General features: G+C 37.4%; 1 protein-coding gene across 8 annotated transcripts in view; it reads left to right on the forward strand.

Annotated features, from left to right (window-relative positions):
* The window catches only part of PHKB (phosphorylase kinase regulatory subunit beta), a 236,567-nt gene that overhangs the window by 9,726 nt on the left and 204,616 nt on the right, over window positions 1–22,225 (forward strand). For 4 of the 8 annotated variants that reach the window (XM_025269799.3, XM_025269797.3, XM_025269804.3 and 1 more), the window contains one exon: window positions 13,210–13,278. The exons of the other annotated variants lie outside the window; for them this stretch is intronic. In XM_025269799.3, the coding sequence (XP_025125584.3) occupies window positions 13,210–13,278 (69 nt within the window). The remainder of the gene's footprint in view (window positions 1–13,209; window positions 13,279–22,225) is intronic. 8 annotated transcript variants of the gene reach the window in all.

A 22,225-nucleotide genomic window follows, 5' to 3' on the forward strand; every position in this document is an offset into this window, starting at 1 on the left:
AAGTCTTATAGGACTTGAATTTTTTCAAATATTTAAGCCCTGGTTTTAGGATGAACTGTCGTGTTATTATTGGCGTGATAGATTTAGTCTGTGGTTAAAGCTGTGAATGTAGACTGGCAAGAACAGGCCCAGAGTTTGGGACTGGGCAGTTGAGCTTTGGATAGTCCTTCATATATGTGTTCTTTCTCTTTCTTGTGTGTTTTGAAAACATACTCTTCTCAGGTGCATGACTTGTATTCATAATTGCATTTCTATCCTCTTCCAGCAGTTGAGCCACTGAAGAAATTTCTATATATTTAAATTGTATTTTTTTCAATGTGGTTACATTAGCTTTTGAATTTTGATCATAGATAGCTGATGGTTGATTATAGTTATAAATCACTAGTATGCTGAAAAGATGACTTTGGCTGCTTCAGTCAGTGGACTGTTTTTTCTGTGGAGTTTTTAGTCTGTATGTAACAGAGCACAGTGAGCTCAGCCCTTAGTACAGCAGCCATTGCTATGCCTCATTACTCTGCACCCTGTCACCAGGCAGTGGGTCCTGCTCAGCCATTGGTTGAGCCTCAGTGCGTCCTGCCCACTAGCAGCCACTGTCAGTGAGCGACTGTTAGTGGTCCTGCTCAGCTGTTGGACAGCACAGCTGTGGGCCCCACCTACAAGCAGCCAACTGTTCAGGAGTGAGTTAGTGAGGGGAATTAGACAACAATGGAGTGGTGGTTGTGAGGTGGAGAGTGAGGTAAGAGGCGGATCCTGGTCTTCTCTGGGAAGCTCTCCAGCTTACCCAGACTTGGGCCAGTGGGTGAGCTGGGGGGCCCAGAGAACAAGCTTAGGGCTGTGTTCTGTAGGGCTTCAGAGCCCTCACCTAGGCCATCCACTGGGCTTGGCCCAGGCCTTGAGACAGTGGTAAACCTCTCCCCTATCCCTATCTCTGCTGCCTAATAGCAGTGGCAGTCTGGCTGGGTCACAGTCTGTGGGACCTGGTCCCCACTATACAGGTGGCCTGAGGAGCGTAGGGCCAGTTGTGTTGGGCACCTGGCTCCCTCAGAGATGCCTGCTGGGCAGAGTCTGGGGATCTGGCCCTGAGGGAGCTCCCAGCTGAGCTCCGCCTCCTCTTAACCACTGCTAGGACCTTGGAAGGTGAAAGCTGTGCCTTGGAACTTGGCCCTTTCTTGTTAGGACAGAGAGTAACATTCTTTGGTAGAGGTTTACAGAAACATTGTTACCTGACCATGACCTAACTTCAAGAACAAATATGACACCAAGAAGTTTGCAAAACAACTAATCATGCCCTTCTCACCTTTTTATTTTTAAAGGGCTCTTTGATGAAAGCTTTCAGTAAGTTTGAGGTTCTTAGGGCGTGAGCCACCCATCTCTTTGCATGACCCAGTAATAAACCTTTCTCTCTTCCAGACTCCAGTGTTTTAGTATTATTTGGCCTTACTGTGTGTCAGGCACACGGACTTGTGTTGTTCAGTAACATATAGGGCAGATTATTCTTTTTGATTATTAATTTTAATAATTTATCTCTAAGCTTTTTAACAGCTTCTAGTTTATGCTGATTTCTGTTTCATATGTTCTTTTTTTGTGTATTCTGAATATGTTTCTGTCATGAATTTTTATCTGTGTAAACAAATGACAGTTGTGCAAATCAGGTTAAAAATTAAGGTCAGTGAACTGTACTGATAAACTTACTGTGATGTTTGATTTTAAACATTTTGATAGAAGCATTTATTGTTATATTTATTTCAAGGATGGAAATTTGGCTCAGGTATCAAGCAGCCTGTGTGCAGGGGTGTGTGTGGTGTTTGTGTGTATATGATTTGACCGTAGACCATGTTATCTTAATGTAGGTGGCCTTACTATATATTCTCTCTCTTTAAGCAAAAACAATATATAAGGTAAGTTTTGAACAACAAAGCAACACGTGGCTGATTGATTCCAAACTGGGCAACACTGTTAGGTTTTGACCATTTTGGAGCTATGGGTTTGTTAAGTGACTTCACCTAGAAATTTGTAGTAGGAAACCTGGAGCTCTAGAGAAAATGCACTGTTCATCATTAATCGTTTGTTAGGCTTTGCTTATGACATAGTGTAATATTTATGTCCCACTGCATGACATCTCCAACTTTCATACTTCTAAGGACACTTTAAAAACATATCTTATTTAAAAATAACTTTTAAAGATTTTACTTTTTAAACATAATGTCATTTGGTATTATGCTAGGCATTAGTAGAAAACATTGATCATTTCTATTGATACATATATTTTTTGCTTTGAAAGGATTTATTCCATTCAGATTGAGCCTTTTAAATATGGCTCATATAAGCAAGTTGATTTTAGACCTTTACCTTTTTTTCTGTTAAACATCTTCTAAATGGTCTCCTGATAACAATGAATTGTCTATGTTAAATATCTGTAATAAAGAGGTATTCAAAATACTTGCTTATTTTCTTAATTTACATAGTTCTGACAGTAATTGTCTTTGCTTTGTGGAATCCTTTTATGAGTTTTCATCTGTTTTTCTATCAGTTCTGAGATCCTCATGTTTGGTATATTATCTTGTTTTCATGAAAATACTCAATAAAGCACAATTAACTTGTTAATACTCACCTAATCCCAGTTCTCAATAGGCTTGTAGCTTTGATAATAAGCATTTGCTCAATGACTGCAAGGATTAAAAAAAAAATCCTAGCAGGATGTAAGGTTAATTATTATTATTTAAAGGAATAAAAAACTAAGAATAAGAAATTTATCACTAGATTCTCCTCCTATATTACTCTATATGATCTTGATATTTGTGCCTAAGATGTGTACCAAATATAAGCCTTTCCTCAGTCAAATTTTTCTACCTTTTAAATATTTATTGAATATTCATTCTTTTCTGCATCCCTGCTGTCACTATCTTAATTCAAGGCTCTAGGATGAATGTTTTAACCAAAAGTGGACTCTTGACCACTTTTCTGCAATCTTTCATACTGCCAACAGTTATCTTTCTAAAGTTTGGATCATCTCACAGGAAGCCGTTACATCAACCTCCCCAGTGGTTCTCCATTATCCAAAGGATAAAATTCAAACCCGGATTCTACTGTTAAGCATATTTCACTGTTGGATACTTTTCCACCTTCTTCTCTGATGTACAACTCTGCTTCAGTGTTTTATTTTCCATTTATTTTTGAATAGAACATATTTTCACACCAAACATATTTACCCCACTGATCAAGTCCAGAAAGGTACAAAGTTCAAATTCAAAAAAGTAGTATGATAAATGAAGGAAGATAGTGAACCTAATGTTAATAAGTTTAGGACTTGATTAGGGCATTCTTGATTGGTCTTTGACTTTGGACAGCATATCCCGGGCCAAACTGCATTGTCTCTAACTTCCTTTTGCCCCTTGCTTAAATATCTTGAGCAGTTTCTGTGTACTGATATTTGCTTCCCTTGAGTGGAAAATGGAAGAAATGACATAGATTATTTATATTTTCATAAAAATAGAAGTTATCAGTTCAGTTCAGTAGCTCAGTCGTGTCCAACTCTTTGCGATACCATGGACTGCAGCATGCTGGGCTTCCCTGTCCATCACCAACTCCTGCAGCTTACTCAAACTCAACGTCCATTGAGTTGGTGATGCCATCCAACCATTTCGTCCTCAGTGGTCCCCTTCTCCTCCTGCCTTCAGTCTTTCCCAGCATCAGGATCTTTTCAAATGACTCAGTTCTTTGCATCTGGAGAAGGCAATGGCAACCCACTCCAGTACTCTTGCCTGGAAAATCCCATGGACGGAGGAGCCTGGTAGGTAGGCTGCAGTCCATGGGGTCGCTAATAGTTGGACTGAGTAACTTAACTTTCAGTTTTCACTTTCATGCATTGGAGAAGGAAATGGCAACCCACTCCAGTATTCTTGACTGCAGAATCCCAGGGACGGGGGAGCCTGGTAGGCTACCATCTATGGGGTCGCGCAGAGTCGGACACGACTGAAGCGACATAGCAGCAGCAGCAGCAGTTCTTTGCAACAGGTAGCCAAAGTATTGGAGTTTCTGCTTCAGCATCAGTCCTTCCAATGAATATTCAGGACTGACTTCCTTTAGGATAGACCTGGCTGGCAGTCCAAGGGACTCTCAAGAGTCCTCTCCAACACCACATTTCAAAAGCATCAATTCTTTGGTGCTCAGCTTTCTTTATAGTCTAACTCTCATGTTCATACACGATTACTGGAAAAACCATAGCTGTGACCAGATGGGCCTTAGTTGGCAAAGTAATGTCTCTGCTTTTAAATATGCTGTCTAAGTTGGACATAACTTTCCTCCCAAGGAGCAAGCGTCTTTTAATTTCATAGCTTCAGTCACCTTTCACAGTGATTTTGGAACCCCAAAAAATAAAGTCTGTCACTGTTTCCATTGTTTCTCCATTTATTTGCCATGAAGTGATGGTACTGTATGCCATGATCTAAGTTTTCTGAATGTTGAGTTTTAAACCAACTTCTTCACTCTCCTCTTTCACTTTCATCAAGAGGCTTTTTAGTGCTTCTTTACTTTCTGTCATAGGAGTGGTATCATCTGCATATCTGAGGTTATTGACATTTCTCCCAGCAATCTTGATTCCAGCTTGTGCTTCATCCAGCCCAGAGTTTCTCATGATGTACTCTGCATAGAAGTTAAATAAGCAGGGTGACAATATACAGCCTTGACGTACTCCTTTCCCGATTTGGAACCAGTTTGTTGTTCCATGTCCAATTCTAACTGTTGCTTCCTGACCTGCATACAGATTTCTCAAGAGGCAGGTCAGGTGCTCTGGTATTCCCATCTCTTGAAGAATTTTCCACATTTTATTGTGATCCACATAATCAAAGGTTTTGGCGTAGTCAATAAATCAGAAGTAGATGTTTTTCTGGAACTCTCTTGCTTTTTTGATGATCCAGTAGATGATCCAATGGACTGAAATGGGTGAATTTAACTCAGATAACCATTATATCTACTACTGTGAGGAAGAATCCCTTAGAAGAAATAGAGTAGCCTTCATAGTCAACAAAAGAGTCTGAAATGCAGTACTTATATGCGATCTCAAAAAAGACAGAATGATCTCTGTTCATTTCTAAGGCAAACCATTCAATATCACAGTAATCCAAGTCTATGCCTCAACCAATAATGCTGAAGCAGCTCAATTTGAACAGTTCTGTGAAGACCCAGAAGACCTCCTAGAACTAACACCCCAAAAAGATGTCCTTTTCATTATAGGGGACAGGAATGCAAAAGATACCTGGAGTAACAGGCAAATTTGGCCTTGGAGTACAAAATGAAGAAGGTCAAAGGCTAACAGAGCTTTGCCAAGAGAACACAGTGGTCCTAGCAAACACCCTCTTGCAACAGCACAAGAGACACATGGACATAACCAGATGGTCAATACCAAAATCAGATTGATTATATTATTTGCAGCCAAAGTTGGAGAAGTTGTATACAGGCGGCAAAAACAAGATGGGGAGCTGACTATGGCTCAGATCATGAACTCCTTATTGCCAAATGCAGACGTAAATTGAAGAAAGTAGGGAAAACCACTAGACCATTCAGGTATGATCTAAATCAAATCCCTTATGATTATACAGTAGAGGTGATGAATAGATTCAAGGGATTAGATCTGATAGAGTGCCTGAAGAACTATGGACAGAGGTTTGTGATTTTGCACAGGAGGCAGTGAAAAGAATAACCCAAGGAAAAGAGATGCAAAACGGCAAAATGGTTGTCTGAGGAGGCCTTACAAATAGATGAGAAAAGAAAAGACATGAAAGGCAAAAGAGAAAAGGAAAGATAAACGCATTTGAATGCAGAGTTCCAAAGAATAGAAAGGCGAGATAGGAAAGCCTTCCTCAGTGATCAAGGCAGAGAAATATAGGAAAATAATAGAATGTGAAAGACTAGATATCTCTTCAAGAAAATTAGTGATAACAAGGGAACATTTCATGCAAAGATGGGCTCAATAAAGGACAGAAATGGTATGGTCTAACAGAAGCAGCAGAAGATACTAAGAGGTGGCATGTATACACAGAAGAACTATACAAAAAAGATCTTCATGACCCAGATAACCACAATGGTGTGATCACTCACCTAGAGACAGACATCTTGGAATGTGAAAACAAGTGGGCCTTAGGAAGCATCACTACAAACAAAGCTAGTGGAGGTGATGGAATTCCAGTGGAGCTATTTCAAATCCTAAAGGATGATGCTGTGAAAGTGTTGCACTCAATATGACAGTAAATTTGGAAAACTCCGCAGTGGCCACAGGACTGGAAAAGGTCAGTTTTCATTCCAATCCCAAAGAAAGGCAATGCCAAAGAATATTCAAACTACTGCACAATTGCACTCATCTGATACACTAGCAAAGTAATGCTCAAAATTCTCCAAGTCACGCTTCAACGGTACATGAACCGAGAACTTCCAGATGTTCAATCTGGATTTAGAAAAGCCAGAGGAATCATAGATCAAATTGCCAACATCCGTTGGATCATATAAAAAATGAGAGAGTTCCAGAAAAGCATCTGCTAGTGCTTTATTGACTACGCGAAAGCCTTTGATTGTGTGTATCACAACAAAATGTGGAAAATTCTTCAAGAGATGGGAATACCAGAGCACCTGACCTGCCTCTTGAGAAATCTGTATGCAGGTCAGGAAGCAACAGTTAGAACTGGACATGGAACAACAAACTGGTTCCAAATCGGGAAAGGAGTACGTCAAGCTATATATTGTCACCCTGCTTATTTAACTTATATTCAGAGTACATCATGAGAAATTCTGGGGTGGATGAAGCACAAGCTGGAATCAAGATTGCTGGGAGAAATGTCAATAACCTCAGATATGCAGATGACACAACTCTCAATGACAGAAAGTGAAGAAGCACTAAAGAGCCTCTTGATGAAAGTGAAAGAGGAGAGTGAAGAAGTTGGTTTAAAACTCAGCATTCAGAAAACTTAGATCATGGCATCCAGTACCATCACTTCATGGCAAATAGAGGGGGAAACAGTGGAAACAATGGCTGACTTGATTTTCCTGGGCTCCAAAATCACTGCAGATGGTGATTGAAACAATGGAAACAGTGACAGACTTTATTTTGGGGGTTCCAAAATCACTGCGAATGGTGACTGAAGCTATGAAATTACAAGATGCTTGCTCCTTGGAAGAAAAGTTGTGACCAACCTAGACAGCATATTTAAAAGCGAGACATTACTTTGCCAACTAAGGTCCATCTGGTCGCAGCTATCGTTTTTCTAGTAATCATGTATGAATGTGAGAGATAAACTATAAAGAAAGCTGAGCACCAAAGAATTGATGCTTTTGAACTGTGGTGTTGGAGAAGATTCTTGAGAGTCCCTTGGACTGCCAGGAGATCCAACCAGTCCATCCTAAAGGAAGTCAGTCCTGAATATTCATTGGAAGGACTGATGCTGAAGCAGAAACTCCAATACTTTGGCTACCTGATGCAAAGAACTGAGTCATTTGAAAAGACCCTGATGCTGGGAAAGATTGAAGGCGGGAGGAGAAGGGGACCACCGAGGATGAGATGGTTGGATCCATCACGCACTTGATGGATATGAGTTTGAGTAAGCTCTGGGATGCTGATGGACTAGGAGGCCTGGCATGCTGCAGTCCATGGTGTTGCAAAGAGTCGGACACGACTGAGCAACTGAGCTCCACTGAAGCTATTTTAGTTGGTTTGCATCCTTATAGTCTAGGGTGTGTGGAGTTGGATTTTCCTAAGACATTAAAGTTGCTATTTGATCCCGTTTTCTTCTCTTTTTTCCCCCTCACCTTTCTTGATTTTTACAAGATGAAATAACTACCTCTTAGAGCCTAGGATCTCCTTAAAATGTAGATTCTGGTATAGCAGGTCTGGCATGTTGCCTGAGAGTCAATAGTTCTAGCAACCTCCCAGGGAGGCCCTTCTGCTAGTGTGCTAGTGGATGGACTGCACTTTGGGGGGAAATGTCTCTCCATAGCACCATACTTGTTGAGCAGCAGTCCTCATATGTTCTCTGTGTTATATTTCAGGCTCTGAATCTTGAGTGCTGAATTAGGTCTGTCATGTTCCCAATCTTAAACATCATCTTTGGATAAATTTGTTATCATTGGCGTCACTGATTCCTGTTTGGCATGACCCTGCAGTTCCTATGTGTGACTGTGACTGTTTCTACAGCCTCCTTTTGCTAGTGAAAGTGAAAGTTGCTCAGTCATTTTGACTCTTTGCGACCCCTTGGACACTACAGTCCATGGAATTCTCCAGGCCAGAATACTGGAATGGGTAGCCTTTCCCTTCTCCAGGGGATCTTCCCAACCCACGGATCGAACCCAGGTATCCCACATTTCTGGAGGATTCTTTTCCAGCTGAGCCACAATGGAAGCCCAAGAATACTGGAGTAGGTAGCCTATCCCTTCTCCAGAGGATCTTCCCAACCCAGGAATTAAACCGGGGTCCCTGCATTGCAGGCGGATTCTTTACCAACTGAGCTATGAGGGAAGCCCTCCTTTTGCTTGTATGGATCTCTTTTACCAGTTTGTTGGTAGTCTCCAGATTCTGACTTCTGACCTGATTTTACCTGGACCAAATCCTTTTTACTCAGCTGCACAGGGCATTTGGGTTGCTAGTTTGGGACTCTTGTTTGAGCCTGTTGTTATACATTAACAAAAGTTAAATTTTACAGCAAATGTTATTGGAGGTGGGTGGATCTTATTTATATTTCTGTCTAGTGTCATTACCATACATTATTTCTTTAATTTAATTTATTTATTGGCTATGCTGAGTCATTATTATGCTCTGGTTTTCTCTAGTTGCCGCAGCAGGAATGGAGGTTACCCTTCCTTGCGAAGTTCAGGCTTCTCATTGCGGTGGCTTCTCTTGTTGTGTAAGGCAGGCTCAGTAGTTTTGGTGCATGGGCTTAGTTCCTCCACAGCATGTAGAATCTTCCTGGATCAGTGATCAAATCCATGTCCCCTGCATTGGCAGGCAGATTCTTAACTACTGGACCACCAGGGCAGTCCTACTTATTTCTTTAATTATATTTGTTGATATTGTCTGTCCAGGGAATCTTATAGTCTTCATTTCAGTGGCCAGCTCTGTTTTAGGATGTAATCACTGCTTCTGTTTTTAGGGAATTGCCTAGCCAACTGAATGAAAATAAGAGGCATATTTAGTTAGCCATAGAAGTTAAATTTATTTTCTTCAGTCCAGTTTATTTTCCACAGCTATTTCTTTGAGAAACTGAAGTGCTGATTACTTGAAGATTTTCACGTAGGCCCCTGTCTGATGGTTGTGGGAGTGGTGATGTGTCTAGGATCTGGCCTCTTTCATATCTCATGTAGTTTATCATTTCAAGCAGAATAATACCAGTAGACAGGGAATTTATAATACCTTTAGAAAAGTATTTTTTCCTCTAGGCATCCTTGTAAGATAAGATTCATAGGATTCATTCTTACAGAATGAACAAAAAATTGAGGGTAGGTGCTCTAAGTAATAGATATAATTGTTTGAAAAGGAGAGGAAACAGCAAATGGTCTTCAAATTAACTACAAAAAACTAGCAAATTCAAAGCTGATTTTTACTGTGGTTTCATGTTGCAGTATAGTTTAGTTCCATTTGTAATAGTGTAAGCTGAATATCTTATACTGAATACCTAAATATCCATTGTCATGACTCCAGTTTTCATTTCCATTTTTTTACTATAAAATTCTTACAACTAAATTATAATGCAAATTAAAGTTCAGCAAAATTTTAATAGGCTTAATATTCACCCAGAGTTACATTCTTTCAGTTTTGTATTCCATAAAAAACTAATAGCCCATAAAAAATATCGCACAGCTAAGCTACACTTAGAATAGACATGAAACATTTAAGCCAAACTAGATAGTTTGAATAGTGTATTTCTTGATGAAAACATTTAGTATTTAAAGGATGCCTATTATAGTATTCCAGGTCTATAATTTTAAATATATGTATTAGAAAGTTGGTTATTTTGTGTTTTAATATCTTCATTGTAACATGAGTTCAGTAGCCTAATATGCATCCTATGCTTTTTTTTTTTAACCAAATCACATTTAATTTGTTTGAGAAGTCTTTTTTTTTTAAATTTTCTAAAACATATATATTATACATACTATTTAAGTATTTATATATACAGAAGCTTGATAAAGGCTTGAAAAAAACAACCAAAAAAGAGATAGAGAAATTGGAAAACAAACTAAATGAAATGGAGCACTTCCCATTTGAAAGAAACTAGATAAAAGTAAAATATCATCATATAAATAATCCAGTTGTTTTTAAGCATGGTTGCTCATTAGGAACACATCTGGAGCTTTGGAGAAAAAGAAGCAATACCTAAGCACTTATATTTTTCAGAAAATCCCAAGATAATTCTGATATTCTGGATTTTAAATGTGATTACAGATTTTTCTATTAAATGGTAGCTTTAGTGATATAGAATCCTGTTATTTTCTGTTGCCCAATCATAATACAGTGGTATTAAGCAAATAATAGTTACATAGTCACAATAAAAGGTGTTTGTCAGTTTTCACAATCAATATTCAGAGAAAAAATATACAATAATTGCAGTTGCAAGCCATAATGGAAGCGTGATTAACCTAACAATATAAAAATAATTACATACAATTTGAGGGTTACAAAAAATGATGTGGTAAGTGGAACTGAATACATGCACATGTTTTCATCCATCCATCCAGTAAATGTCTTTTGGTTGATGCATTTAATCTATTTATATTTAAGGTAATTATCAAAATGTATGATCCTATTACCATTTCCTTAATTGTTTTGGGTTTATTTTGTGTAGTTCTTTTCCTTCTCTTAATGTTTTCTGCCTAGAGAAGTTCCTTTAGCATTTGTTATAAAACTGATTTGGTGGTGCTGAAATTCCCTTAACTTTTGCTTGTCTGAGAGCTTTTGATTTCTCTGTCAAATCTGGATGAGAGTCTTGCTGATTAGCGTATTCTTGGTTGTAGGTTCTTCCTTTTCATCACTTTAAATGTATCATGCCATTCTGTTTTGTCTTATAGAGTTTCTAATGAGAAATCGGCTGGTGACCTCATAAGAGTTCCCTTGTATATTGTCATTTTTCCCTTGTTGCTTTTAATATTTTATCCTTGTCTTTAATCTTCATCAGTTTGATTACTGTGTTTCTTGGTATGTTCCTCCTTGGGTTTACCCTGCCTGGGACTCTGCACTCCCTGGATTTGGTTGACTCTTTCCTTTCCGATGTTAGGGAAGTTTTCAGCTATTATCTTGTCACACATTGTCTTGGGTCCTTCTCTTCTCCTTCTGAGACCCCTATAATGTGAATATTGGTGCATTTAATGTTGTCCCAGAGGTCTCTTATGCTGTCTTCAGTTTTTATCATTCTTTTTTCTATACTCTGTTCTGTGGCAGTGATTTCTACCATTCTGTCTTTCAGGTCACTTATCTCTCCTTCTGCCTCAGTTATTCTCTTATTGATTCCTTCTAGTATATTGTTCATTTCTGTTCTTTAGTTTTTCTAGGTCTTTGGTAAACATTTCTTACATCTTCTCCATTCTTTTCCTAGATCTTGGATCATCTTCACTATCATTTTTCTGAATTCTTTTCTGGAAGGTTGCCTATCTCTACTTTATTTAGTTGTTTTTTGGGGGTTTTATGTTGTCCCTTCATCTGCTTCATATCCCTCTGCTTTTTTAATCCTGATTAACTTTCTGTGGTTTTTCTTTCTGGCAGCTTTGGGGTTGTGGTTCTTCTTTATTCTTCTATCTACCCACTGGTGGATGAGACTAAGATGCTTATGTAAGCTTCCTAATGGGAAAAACTGGGTCTTGCTCTGGGCAGGGCCTTGAAATCCAGTAAAACTTGAATCCAGTTACCTGCTGATGGGTGGGACTGTGCTCCCTCCCAGTGGTTTGTTTGGCCTGAGGCAACCCAGCCCTGGGGCCTGCGGTCTGTATGGTAGTGTTAATGGCAGCCTTTAGAGGGCCTTGCCAAGCGGCACCTTCCAGGAGTGCTGCTGCCAGTACCCCTGTCCCCATGGCAAGCCATTGCTGACCAACACCTCCACAAGAGACCCTCCAACATGAGCAGGCAGGCAGGCAGGTCTGGTTCAGTCTTCTATGGGATCACTGCTCCTTTCCCCTGGGTCTTGGTGCACACAAAATTTTGTTTTTGCCCTCCAAGAGTGGGGTCTCTGTTTCCTCATTCCCAACTGGGAAGCCTAACTTACGGCTTAGAACCTTCACCACAGTGGGAGAACTTCTTTGATACTTTGTTCTCCAGTTTGTGGGTTGCCCACATGGCAGGTATGGGGTTTGATTTTATCATAATTGTGCCTCTCCTCCTATATCATTGCTGCTTCTTACTTGTCTGTGGATGTAGAGTGTCTTTTTTGGATGGGTTCTAGCATCCTTCTGTGGATGGTTGTTCAACAGCTAGTTGTGATTTTGGTGCTCTTGCAGGAGGCAATGAGTGCACATCCTTCTATTCTGCCATCTTGAGCCAGCCCCACATCTTAATGACAGATTTGATTCTGCTCCCAAGGGTCTTGAATTTGTTTTGTCTACCTATATAAATGGCTTGTTTTGGGGGGATGTTTGACAGTTGGCCATGGAGGTTATTAGTGAAATTAAAGTTAATACTGAATAATCATGCTTCAGAAATAATTACTGGTTTTGGTTATGAAATTTTATTGAAGACCTGTTAGCATCACTCCTGTGTAGTACAGGGTCATACTTTAGGGGAGCTTTTGCTCTTCCACTCTCAGCTATGCTCTTTCCTCCAGCATTGTTAGAGAAAGTGTTAATCTTGGTTTCCTATGGCTTCTGCACATAGACATTAAATTATGTACAGCAATCCAAGGGTACTTTAATATCACATGAGCTCAAATTTCACTCAGCTTTTCGCCATTTCTTAATTACTGATTTTTAAGTTGAAAATTTAAAATCACTCTGTGGGGCATCCATCCTTGCATTGATCAAGAGGATTCTAATATTAACCTGACAAAGCCATCTAATTAAAATTCTTTGATTTCTAATTTTGTGGTTAATACTATGCTAAGTGCTGGAGGAGATTCAAAAGTTTAAAAGTGGAGAAGGGAAAACAATAAGTGGTTAATATATACTATGCCAGTGCTATACCTCACATATTTCATTTATTCTCACAACAATCTAATGAGGTTAAGTAATTTTCCCCCCACTTTACAGATGAGAAGAACTGGCTCAGAGAGTGCCCAAGTGTAGAAAGCTGTGGACATAGCTGTGACTGTAGCCAAGGTCTGTCTGTTTTCATAGCCCATGTTCTTTCCACAACCTCCTAGGTATTATGACAGTCTCTTTCCGGGAGCTTCCTTACACTCTGGGGGGAAGAGAAGGAAGGGCAATGGAGAGCTGGGAAACCTCATTTTTTACTTGATTGAATCTCAGGATCATATATCACTTGATAAAAGTTGGCTTCTAAAAAGTGTGATTGAATTCCATGCAAAAACCTTTCATCAGTTATGTTTTTATTATATGTGAGTGTTCACAGAAGACAGTTTATTGACACAGACTCTCAAGACAGCTTTAGATCAAATCACCAAAGTCTGATAGTATAGTATAGAAAATGTTAAAAATATCTCTGCCTTTTTTTACTTAGCCAGTGATCTAAACTTGACTGCATTTTGATGAGAAGAAAATTAAGAAGAAAATTAACTAGCATTCATTGTTGACAAACTCTATGCTGTCAGAAGTATTTCTAATTTTGTATTTCTGGTTAGAATATTTTTATTATTATGGTTAGCTTACTTTGCTAATTTATAGTTTATTGTAATTTTTTCACTTAACATTCAAGACTTCCTCTGTTCAAACTTACCCTGTGAAGTATTATCAGGGCAATTTATAATTAGTAGTAGCAACATTAATATTAAATGCATTGCTCATATCTGCCAAGACAAAAAATGCAGATCAGGATTCACCAAAGTGGAAATAATAAAGGAAAATGGTTCATTTCCATCTTTCCAAATTCTGAATAGTTTGAAATTACTATTTCTGTTAAGACTTGCTTTGAATAACATATGACACATCAAAATGCCTAATGACATATATTTTTATTGCTATAATAACAGAAGACTTAATAAAATTAAATATTGTGGAGTTTGGGAATGGTATATAGTGAAGTTCTTTATCCCCTCCCTATAATTCAATTCATATGTATCTAAGATGCTATCACTTAAGACTTAGAGGCTTGGAATTGAAAAATTTTACTTGTAATATAAGCATGAAATAATGACGATGTCTCTTGAGAAATCTTATATGTTCAGTTTAACTATTATACTTTATAAAGTGACTCACTTGTAAGCTGTATACATTTGTTCAGTTTTAAATCATATCCTTTTATGTTTTCGTTGAGATCCTTCTTTATGAGCAATAAAATCGTAGAACAGAATAAATTAAAATAGAAGAATAGAACAAATTGAATTACTGTATGGTCACAGCTTAGGTTATTGACCAGTGAGTTTTACTTAACTTCATCTGTTGTAATGAATCACCTTATTCATTGCAACTGATTCCTAGTAACTCGGCAAATTTTAGATATCGAAGGATATTAATTCCGTTTGTTCAGTAAATGTTTATTGAGTGCTCATTGTGTCCTGGCACTGTTGTCACTGGGGTTATAACAGTGAATGAGACAACTACTGTTGAAAAATTTTAATAACTGTGCCTTTTCTGAATGCATTTTTTTCATAAAAGGAATTCCAGAAACTTTTCAGAAACATTAGAACTGTTGGAATACAGATTTGACCTCACAGAAATCATACACATTCATGGTATATTATGGTGAGGTACTCTACTAGACTATAAATAAGTAAGGAAAATGAAATAGCTAATTGAGAGATTGGTATTCATAAGGTCAACACCTGAAACATCAACCAGATTTAATATCCTTAAATAGATTTTATAGGCTGTGCTCCTTCCTTAAAGGTCACTGGAAGAACTTAATACCTTTTTATTAAAAATAAAGTGGGAACAGTGGAATGGCCTTTTCACATCTTACTTGGATATGTTGAAGAGGCAAATTTTACTTTATTTTTATGGAGTTGTGTTATTTTACATTTGCCATTTACTATTTTACCTTTAAAATATGTTACTTACCCAACTTTCCATGCAGAAACATAGACTTAAAAAGTTGAGGTTTCAGATGAACTGTGATAATTTGGGGTTATGTAAGTTAAAGTATACATGTATGTGTATATACATGTGCATCTAATTTTGGAATAATCTGTTGTTTAAAGCAGAAAATGAAAACACCGATTAAGAGCTCTTAACTCTTCTTAGCCAAGCGTTTTTATGAAGTTTCATGGTAAAGGACAAAGAGCACACAAAAAGTTTCTCTTTAGAGAACCCTGTATTCAGATTTGGACTGCATTTTACTAACTGCTTTGTGCTTCAATTTAATGCCAACCTCATTCCTTTGTGAGAATAATGAAATGGGACAATGTATATAAAGTATCTTTCACAATGCAGAGTATCAATAGTGTGCATTCAAAATGTCCCTTTCTTATCATAAATTGTACAAGTGATAAATAAATATATTCTTAAGAAGTAGAGTAAAAGTCACTGTCCTCTCCCTAGTACTAATCATTTTTAACATTTTGGTGCATATTCTTAAAGGTTTTAAAAAATTCTTTAAAATATTTAAAAAATATATATGCATGTACATTTGTAAACATCACACATGCAAGTTTCTTTTTGCAACAGGGAATATATTGTACCGTCTAGTTCTATGACATTAGTTTTTCATACCATGTTTTTTTGGTCTTTAGTGATATTATAAACAGATCAAGCTCTTTCAAGGTTCTTCACTGAAGGGAGGTGTGATAATATATTCATTCCTCTGCTGGGGACACATTGAAATTTCTATGCATGCTGGAACTGAACAATAAAGAAAATAATTTGTTTCTTTGTTTTGCAAGGTGATGTTGGTGATCTTGAAGATGCTCAAAATACTGAGTTATGTATAATGTATTCCAAGTTGGATGGAGTAGTTCCAAGAAATAGTGTAGCCCGTGAGAATAATGTAAACTAGTCATCAAAAGTTCTCTGAAAACAAATTTTTCAGGAAAATTATTTTGGTCATCTTCTCTTCCTGTTTTCCCTCCTTCTTATCAAACTCTCACTGCCATTTACTATGTACTCAGTGTTCTTGCCTGGAGAATCCCAGGGACGGGGGAGCCTGGTGGGCTGCTGTCTATGGGGTCGCACAGAGTAGGACACGACTGAAGCAACTTAGCAGCAGTAGCAGCAGCAGATATGGCCCCTGTTTCTTATTTGGCTTCCAGTGTAGTATAACATAGTAATCTAATAGTGAAAATAAAATGTCATAAGCAAGAACTGTACTTAAGGTATTTACAGGTACTGTAAGAATGCCTCTAGAATTCAAGAAGGCCTTCCCCTAATCATGTGGGTCACTTAGTTCAATTCTATAAATATTTGGATTGAAAACTTACTAGTACTGACATTAGGTATACAAAGGTGAGAATGTTATTAGAATAACCTGCCCTTTGTATAGTAGCACCTTCTAGTTTTTATCAGTGGAGGAGTAAAAGGAAATGGTAAGATGAAAAATTATCATCTCAAGTTAATGATTTAATTTAAATTTCAAAGTTGCTTGAAAATATTTCATATCATATATAAATGATTCTCAGTCAGTCATGCATTTTCAGTCATTTTAACTTTCTGTCAGTATGCAGTATTGAGTGCTACATACATTACTTTTTAAAAAAATCAATATGTTATTTCAAGTAATGGAGAGTTTTAGAGACATTAATGTAACTGCACATGAAGCTGATTATTGCTAAGCTGCTTTTAAATATCGTATGTCCATGATGGGTTTGAAATCTTGCATGTAAGTAGGCCAAATGCTACATTATTAGATAATAGAGTTTCTTTGTAGCTTTTGAAAATTAAGTTGTATTATTTCAAGAGGAAATGGTCTATTTAAATCCCATAATTTGAAATGTTCTCTGTTTATAATTTAGGACAAATGGCTTTTTCTATCAAATATTTTGAAACCTAAAAAAAAAAAAATTGGACCAATTTGATCTTTTTAAAAATAATAGAATTTACTACTTTATTTATTTGGGGGGGGGGTGTGCCACATATAATCTTTTTTTTTTTTAATTGGAGGATATTTCCCTTACAGTGGTTGTGTTGGTTTCTGCCGTACAACAACGTGTATGTATTCCCTCCCTCTTGAGCCTGCCTCTCACCCCCCACCCACCCTTCTAGGTCATCACAGCACATGGAGCTGGGCTCCCTGTGTATTATAGCAGCTTCCCATTAACTGTATCGGACTTCCCTGATGGCTCAGTGGTAAAGAATCCTCCTGCCAATGCAGGAGACACTGGTTCAATCCCTGGGTCAGGAAGAGCCCCTGGAGAAGGACATAGTGGAACCCCTGGGAAATCCCACTGACAGGAGGAGCCTGGCAGGCTGCGGTCCATGGGGTTGCAAAAGAGTCGGACACAACTTAGTAACTAAACAACGGCTACAACTAGCTTTGTATTTTTACACATGGTAGTGTATACTGTCAGTGCTACTTTCTCAATTCTTCCCGCCCTCTTGCCCTCTTCTTCCCCGTCTCTGTGTTCACAATTCCATTCTCTATGTCTGCATCTTTGTTATTTGTTCTGGATGTTGTTGTTCAGTTGCTAAGTCATGTCTAACTCTTCGCCACCCCATGGACTGGAATGTGCTAGGCTCTTCTGTCTTCCAGTTTCTCCCAGAGTTTGGTCAAATTCATGTCCACTGAGTCACTGATTCTATGGAACCATCTCATTCTCTGCTGCCCCTTTCTCCTTTTGCGTTCAGTCTTTTCCCAGCATCAGGGTCTTTTCAAGTGAGTCAGCTCTTCATATCGGGTGGCCACAGTATTGGAGCTTCAGCTTCAGCAACAGTCCTTCCAATGAATATTCAAGGTTGATTTCCTTTAGGATGGACTGGTTTGATCTCCTTGCAGTCCAAGGGACTCTCAAGAGTCTTCTCCAGCACCACAATTTAAAAGTATCAATTCTTCAGTGCTCAGCTTCTTTATGGTCCAAATCTCACATCTGTACATGACTACTGGGAAAACTGTCACTTTGACTATTAAGGACCTTTGTTGCCTGCAAAGATTCATCAGTGCCATTTTTCTAGATTACATACATTAATTATGCATTAACATATGGTATTTATTTTTCTGACTTACTTCACTCTGTGAACAGGCTCTAAGTTCATCCACCTCAGTTCAGCTGACTCACATTTGCTTCCATTGTGTATATGTACCACAACTTCTTTATCTGTTTATCTGTTGATGGACATCTAGGTTGCTTCCATGTCCTGACTGTTGTAAGTAGTGCTGCTGTGAACTACTGCTCACTTTAGAAGTAGTTCAGAAACCAACTCATCAATGGATAAAGTAGTTAAGTGGGAAAATTTATTTTTTTCAACATTATAAAAACCTTAAGAAAAACTTGGTAGAAAATTTCAGTGACTATATTTGTCACCTCAGGATTAGCAGAAAGCTTTTTAAAAGAAAAGAAAACTAGAACCAAATGAGGAAAGAGATAGATTGACTGTTATATATATACGTGTGTGTGTGTGTGTGTGTGTATACACCTTTGAATCTTGATATTGGTGTACTAATGATTGATCAGGGGAAAATATATGAAATGAAAATGTAAAATAGTACACAAAGTATACAAAGAGCTTTCAGAAATTGACCACAACACTGATAAAGCAATAACAAATGGCTACAGGATGTTGGCAGTTCACAGAAGAGCAAATCCAAATGGCCAATTTGTAAAGATTCTCAAGCTCACTAACAGTCTGGGCAATGAAAATTAAGTAAAAGTTGGCTACTTCTTTACTTCTATCCAATTGGAAAAGCTTTTAATAGAATAGAGTACTTATATTTCTGGTACAAATGTGAATTATTTTAGCACTTTTAAAAGATGCAATTTGTCATTTATTGTAAAAAGTTTATTAATCTTTTAATTCAGTACTATTTTCTATGTGACATCACTAAATGCAGAGTTCGGAAGAGATATATTGTAATTAACATGCTACTACATAGTATTTCCAGTGTACAGTTATATAGGTATAAATAACCTCAAAAGCACATATGTAGTAAATAGGAAGTGATGAGGTTTAATTATCACTATGGTTTTTAATAATTTTAATTTTATATAATTTAATATGTAGTTATAGCTATGTTTCACAACTACTCCCAAAATCCCTATAAAATTTAACTCTCCAGCCAATTCTAACTATTCTATCATATTCCTGGCTATATCTTTGTATATCTGTGTTTTGCATTATTGTTGTTATGGTAAAAATAGGAAACAAATTATATACCCACTGATGAGAAGTTAGTGGAATAAGTTGTAGTATATCAACGCCTTGGAATATATAGCATCCATGAGAAAGAGCCATCACCTTTAGCGATTTCCCTGTGTGTTGTTAAATGAAAGGAGCTAGATGCAAGGATAGACTTTGTCAAGATCCCATTTTTATAAAACAAGCAAGGACAAATTTCTTTTTTGCCTACATGTTGAGACATAGGAAAATGTATGGTTTTGAGGACAGAAGAGGGCAAGCGGGATGAGGTAGGGGAAAAAAGGACATATTTCCATGAGAAATACACTATGGTATCCTTTATTTGTTAAATATTATGTGTATATGTGATATATACACATTAAAAATATATACACCTTAAAAAATGCACACCTTAAAATTTTTGTTGTAGTTGTTTAGTCACTAGGTTGTACCCAACTGTGTGACCCCTTGGACTGTAGCCCATCAGGCTTCTCTGCCCATGGGATTTCCCAGGCAAGAATACTACAGTGGGTTGCCATTTCCTTCTGCAGGGGATCTTCCCAACACATTGAACTGTGTCTCCTGCTTGGCAGGCGGACCTTTACCACTGAGCCACTCTGGAAGCCTCTGGAGCTTTTTTTTTTTTGTAATTATTTGTAATGGCTAGTTATTTTTATCAGCTGCAGTGCAGAAGTTCTCTGTTCTTTGAGGCCCACAGGGGACTTGAATTTTCCTGTCCTTTGTCTTTTAAGGAACTTACCACTCTGCCTTGTTATTCATATATATGTATAGTATATCTTATATACATATGTGTCTTACACACATATATATATCTTATTCAAAACATTATTTTACCTTTCTTCCTAATCTGTAGGCTTTGTAGCCTGCTAGATGTATGCCCCAGAGTCTTATGTATTCACTGTATATGTTAACTGAATGAATAAATAATGGTATCTATCTTAGTCTACCATCTTACATGGAAAAATGATAAAGCTATTTTAGGGATCATCAAAGTCTTGATTAATAATATTTTATATATCTTATAGTGCTTTGAATAATAGAAAAGTAAGATGCTCAATTAATACACTTTTGATGTTGTCTTGGTTTGCGGCTCAGTTTTCCACCTTGATTTCCTCTTAGTCATCTTTTTTATTCTTTTAAGAGTTTGTTTTTGAACTACCAGTTTTATTTTGTGATTTTGAAAACTTCTCAGTTAACACTCAGAAACCTTCTGAGTTTATAGTTCAAAATTCAAAAAGCTTATACCTTTGTTAAGTTTATACTCTTTCTATAATACTATACATTTCTCACAGAAATGTCTTAGGCAACTCATTCTTTAATCTTGTTAGTATATAGTCCTTTCTTCTTTCATCAGAAAGCTGTAATAGGTCCCTTCAAATAACAATTTCTGCTTCATCTTCTTTGTTATCTTTTGTCTCTTTGACATAATGTCTTATGAAATGAAGAGGTAGATTGTATTTTTCTAATACAAAGGCAGCCAACAGGTAAAAAATCAGGTTGACATGTTTAAACGCATTTTACATACTTGATAACTGATAAGTTTTGTCTTCCTCTGTGGTGTTGGATTTAGGCAAAATTAAAATAAGAAAAATTAGGAAAAGAAATATTTATATTTTAAAAATTCACTTCATTTTGAACTCTAAGCATTTATTAGAATTTTTTCTGTTATTTTGCATCTGTTTTCATTGGCTTTGGGAATTGGTGCTCCACTGTTGATTGCTTTCTCCTTCATATTTTTATTGGTATTGATGCTTTCCAGATGTCTAATTCTTGTTTAAAATGTTTCCATTCATGACTTCTCCTTTGACTTCAGATTTGTGGTACTGGACACCATAAATTTTGTGGAACATCCTTACTTAATTTTATGCAGTTACTTCAGAAACATTACAGTGGTGATCGCTAAAGTGTTGACATTTATCTAACTTAGCTATTTTTAATTCACTGTGGGCTTTCTTTGAAGATATAGAAAGGAACTATAGAAGACTATATAGATTCTCAGTGAATTAGGTGATTTTTATTTTTACACTTTTCTGCTTTGCTTTGAACATCTCTTTCAGTCTTACAGAATGGGTATTTATTTTCTTAGAAAGTTTGATTTCCCAGACGTAATACTTAATGTATACTTGTTTATACATTAAGTATATACAATGTTGTATACTTAATGTTGCTTGTAAGAATCTCCATGGATGATTTTACTGAGAAACATTAGATGATAGAATCATTTTAGTCTTTGGGGGGAGGTAAGTTGGCTTAAAGCTCAACATTCAGAAAATGAAGATCATGGCATCTGGTCCCATCACTTCATGGGAAATACATTGGGAAACAGTGAAAACAGTGTCAGACTTTATTTTGGGGGGCTTCAAAATCACTGCAGATGGTGATTGCAGCCATGAAATTAAAAGACGCTTACTCTTTGGAAGGAAAGTTATGACCAACCTAGCTAACATATTCAAAAGCAGAGACATTACTTTGCCAACAAAGGTCTGTCTAGTCAAGGCTGTGGTTTTTCCAGTGGTCATGTATGGATGTGAGAGTTGGACTGTGAAGAAAGCTGAGCGCCAAAAAATAGATGCTTTTGAACTGTGGTGTTGCAGAAGACTCTTGCGAGTCCCTTGGACTGCATGGAGACCCAACCAGTCCATTCTAAAGGGGACCTGTCCTGGGTGTTCATTGGAAGGACTGATGCTAAAGCTGAAACTCCAATACTTTGGCCACCTGTTGCGAAGAGTTGACTCATTGGAAAAGACTCTGATGCTGGGAGGGATTGGGGGCAGGAGGAGAAGGGGACGACAGAGGATGAGATGGCTGGATGGCATCACTGACTCAATGGACGTGAGTTTGAGTGAACTCCGGGAGTGGACAGGGA

The sequence above is a fragment of the Bubalus bubalis genome, chromosome 18 (genome assembly GCF_019923935.1).
Source record: "Bubalus bubalis isolate 160015118507 breed Murrah chromosome 18, NDDB_SH_1, whole genome shotgun sequence".
NCBI classification, from domain to species: Eukaryota; Metazoa; Chordata; class Mammalia; order Artiodactyla; family Bovidae; genus Bubalus; species Bubalus bubalis.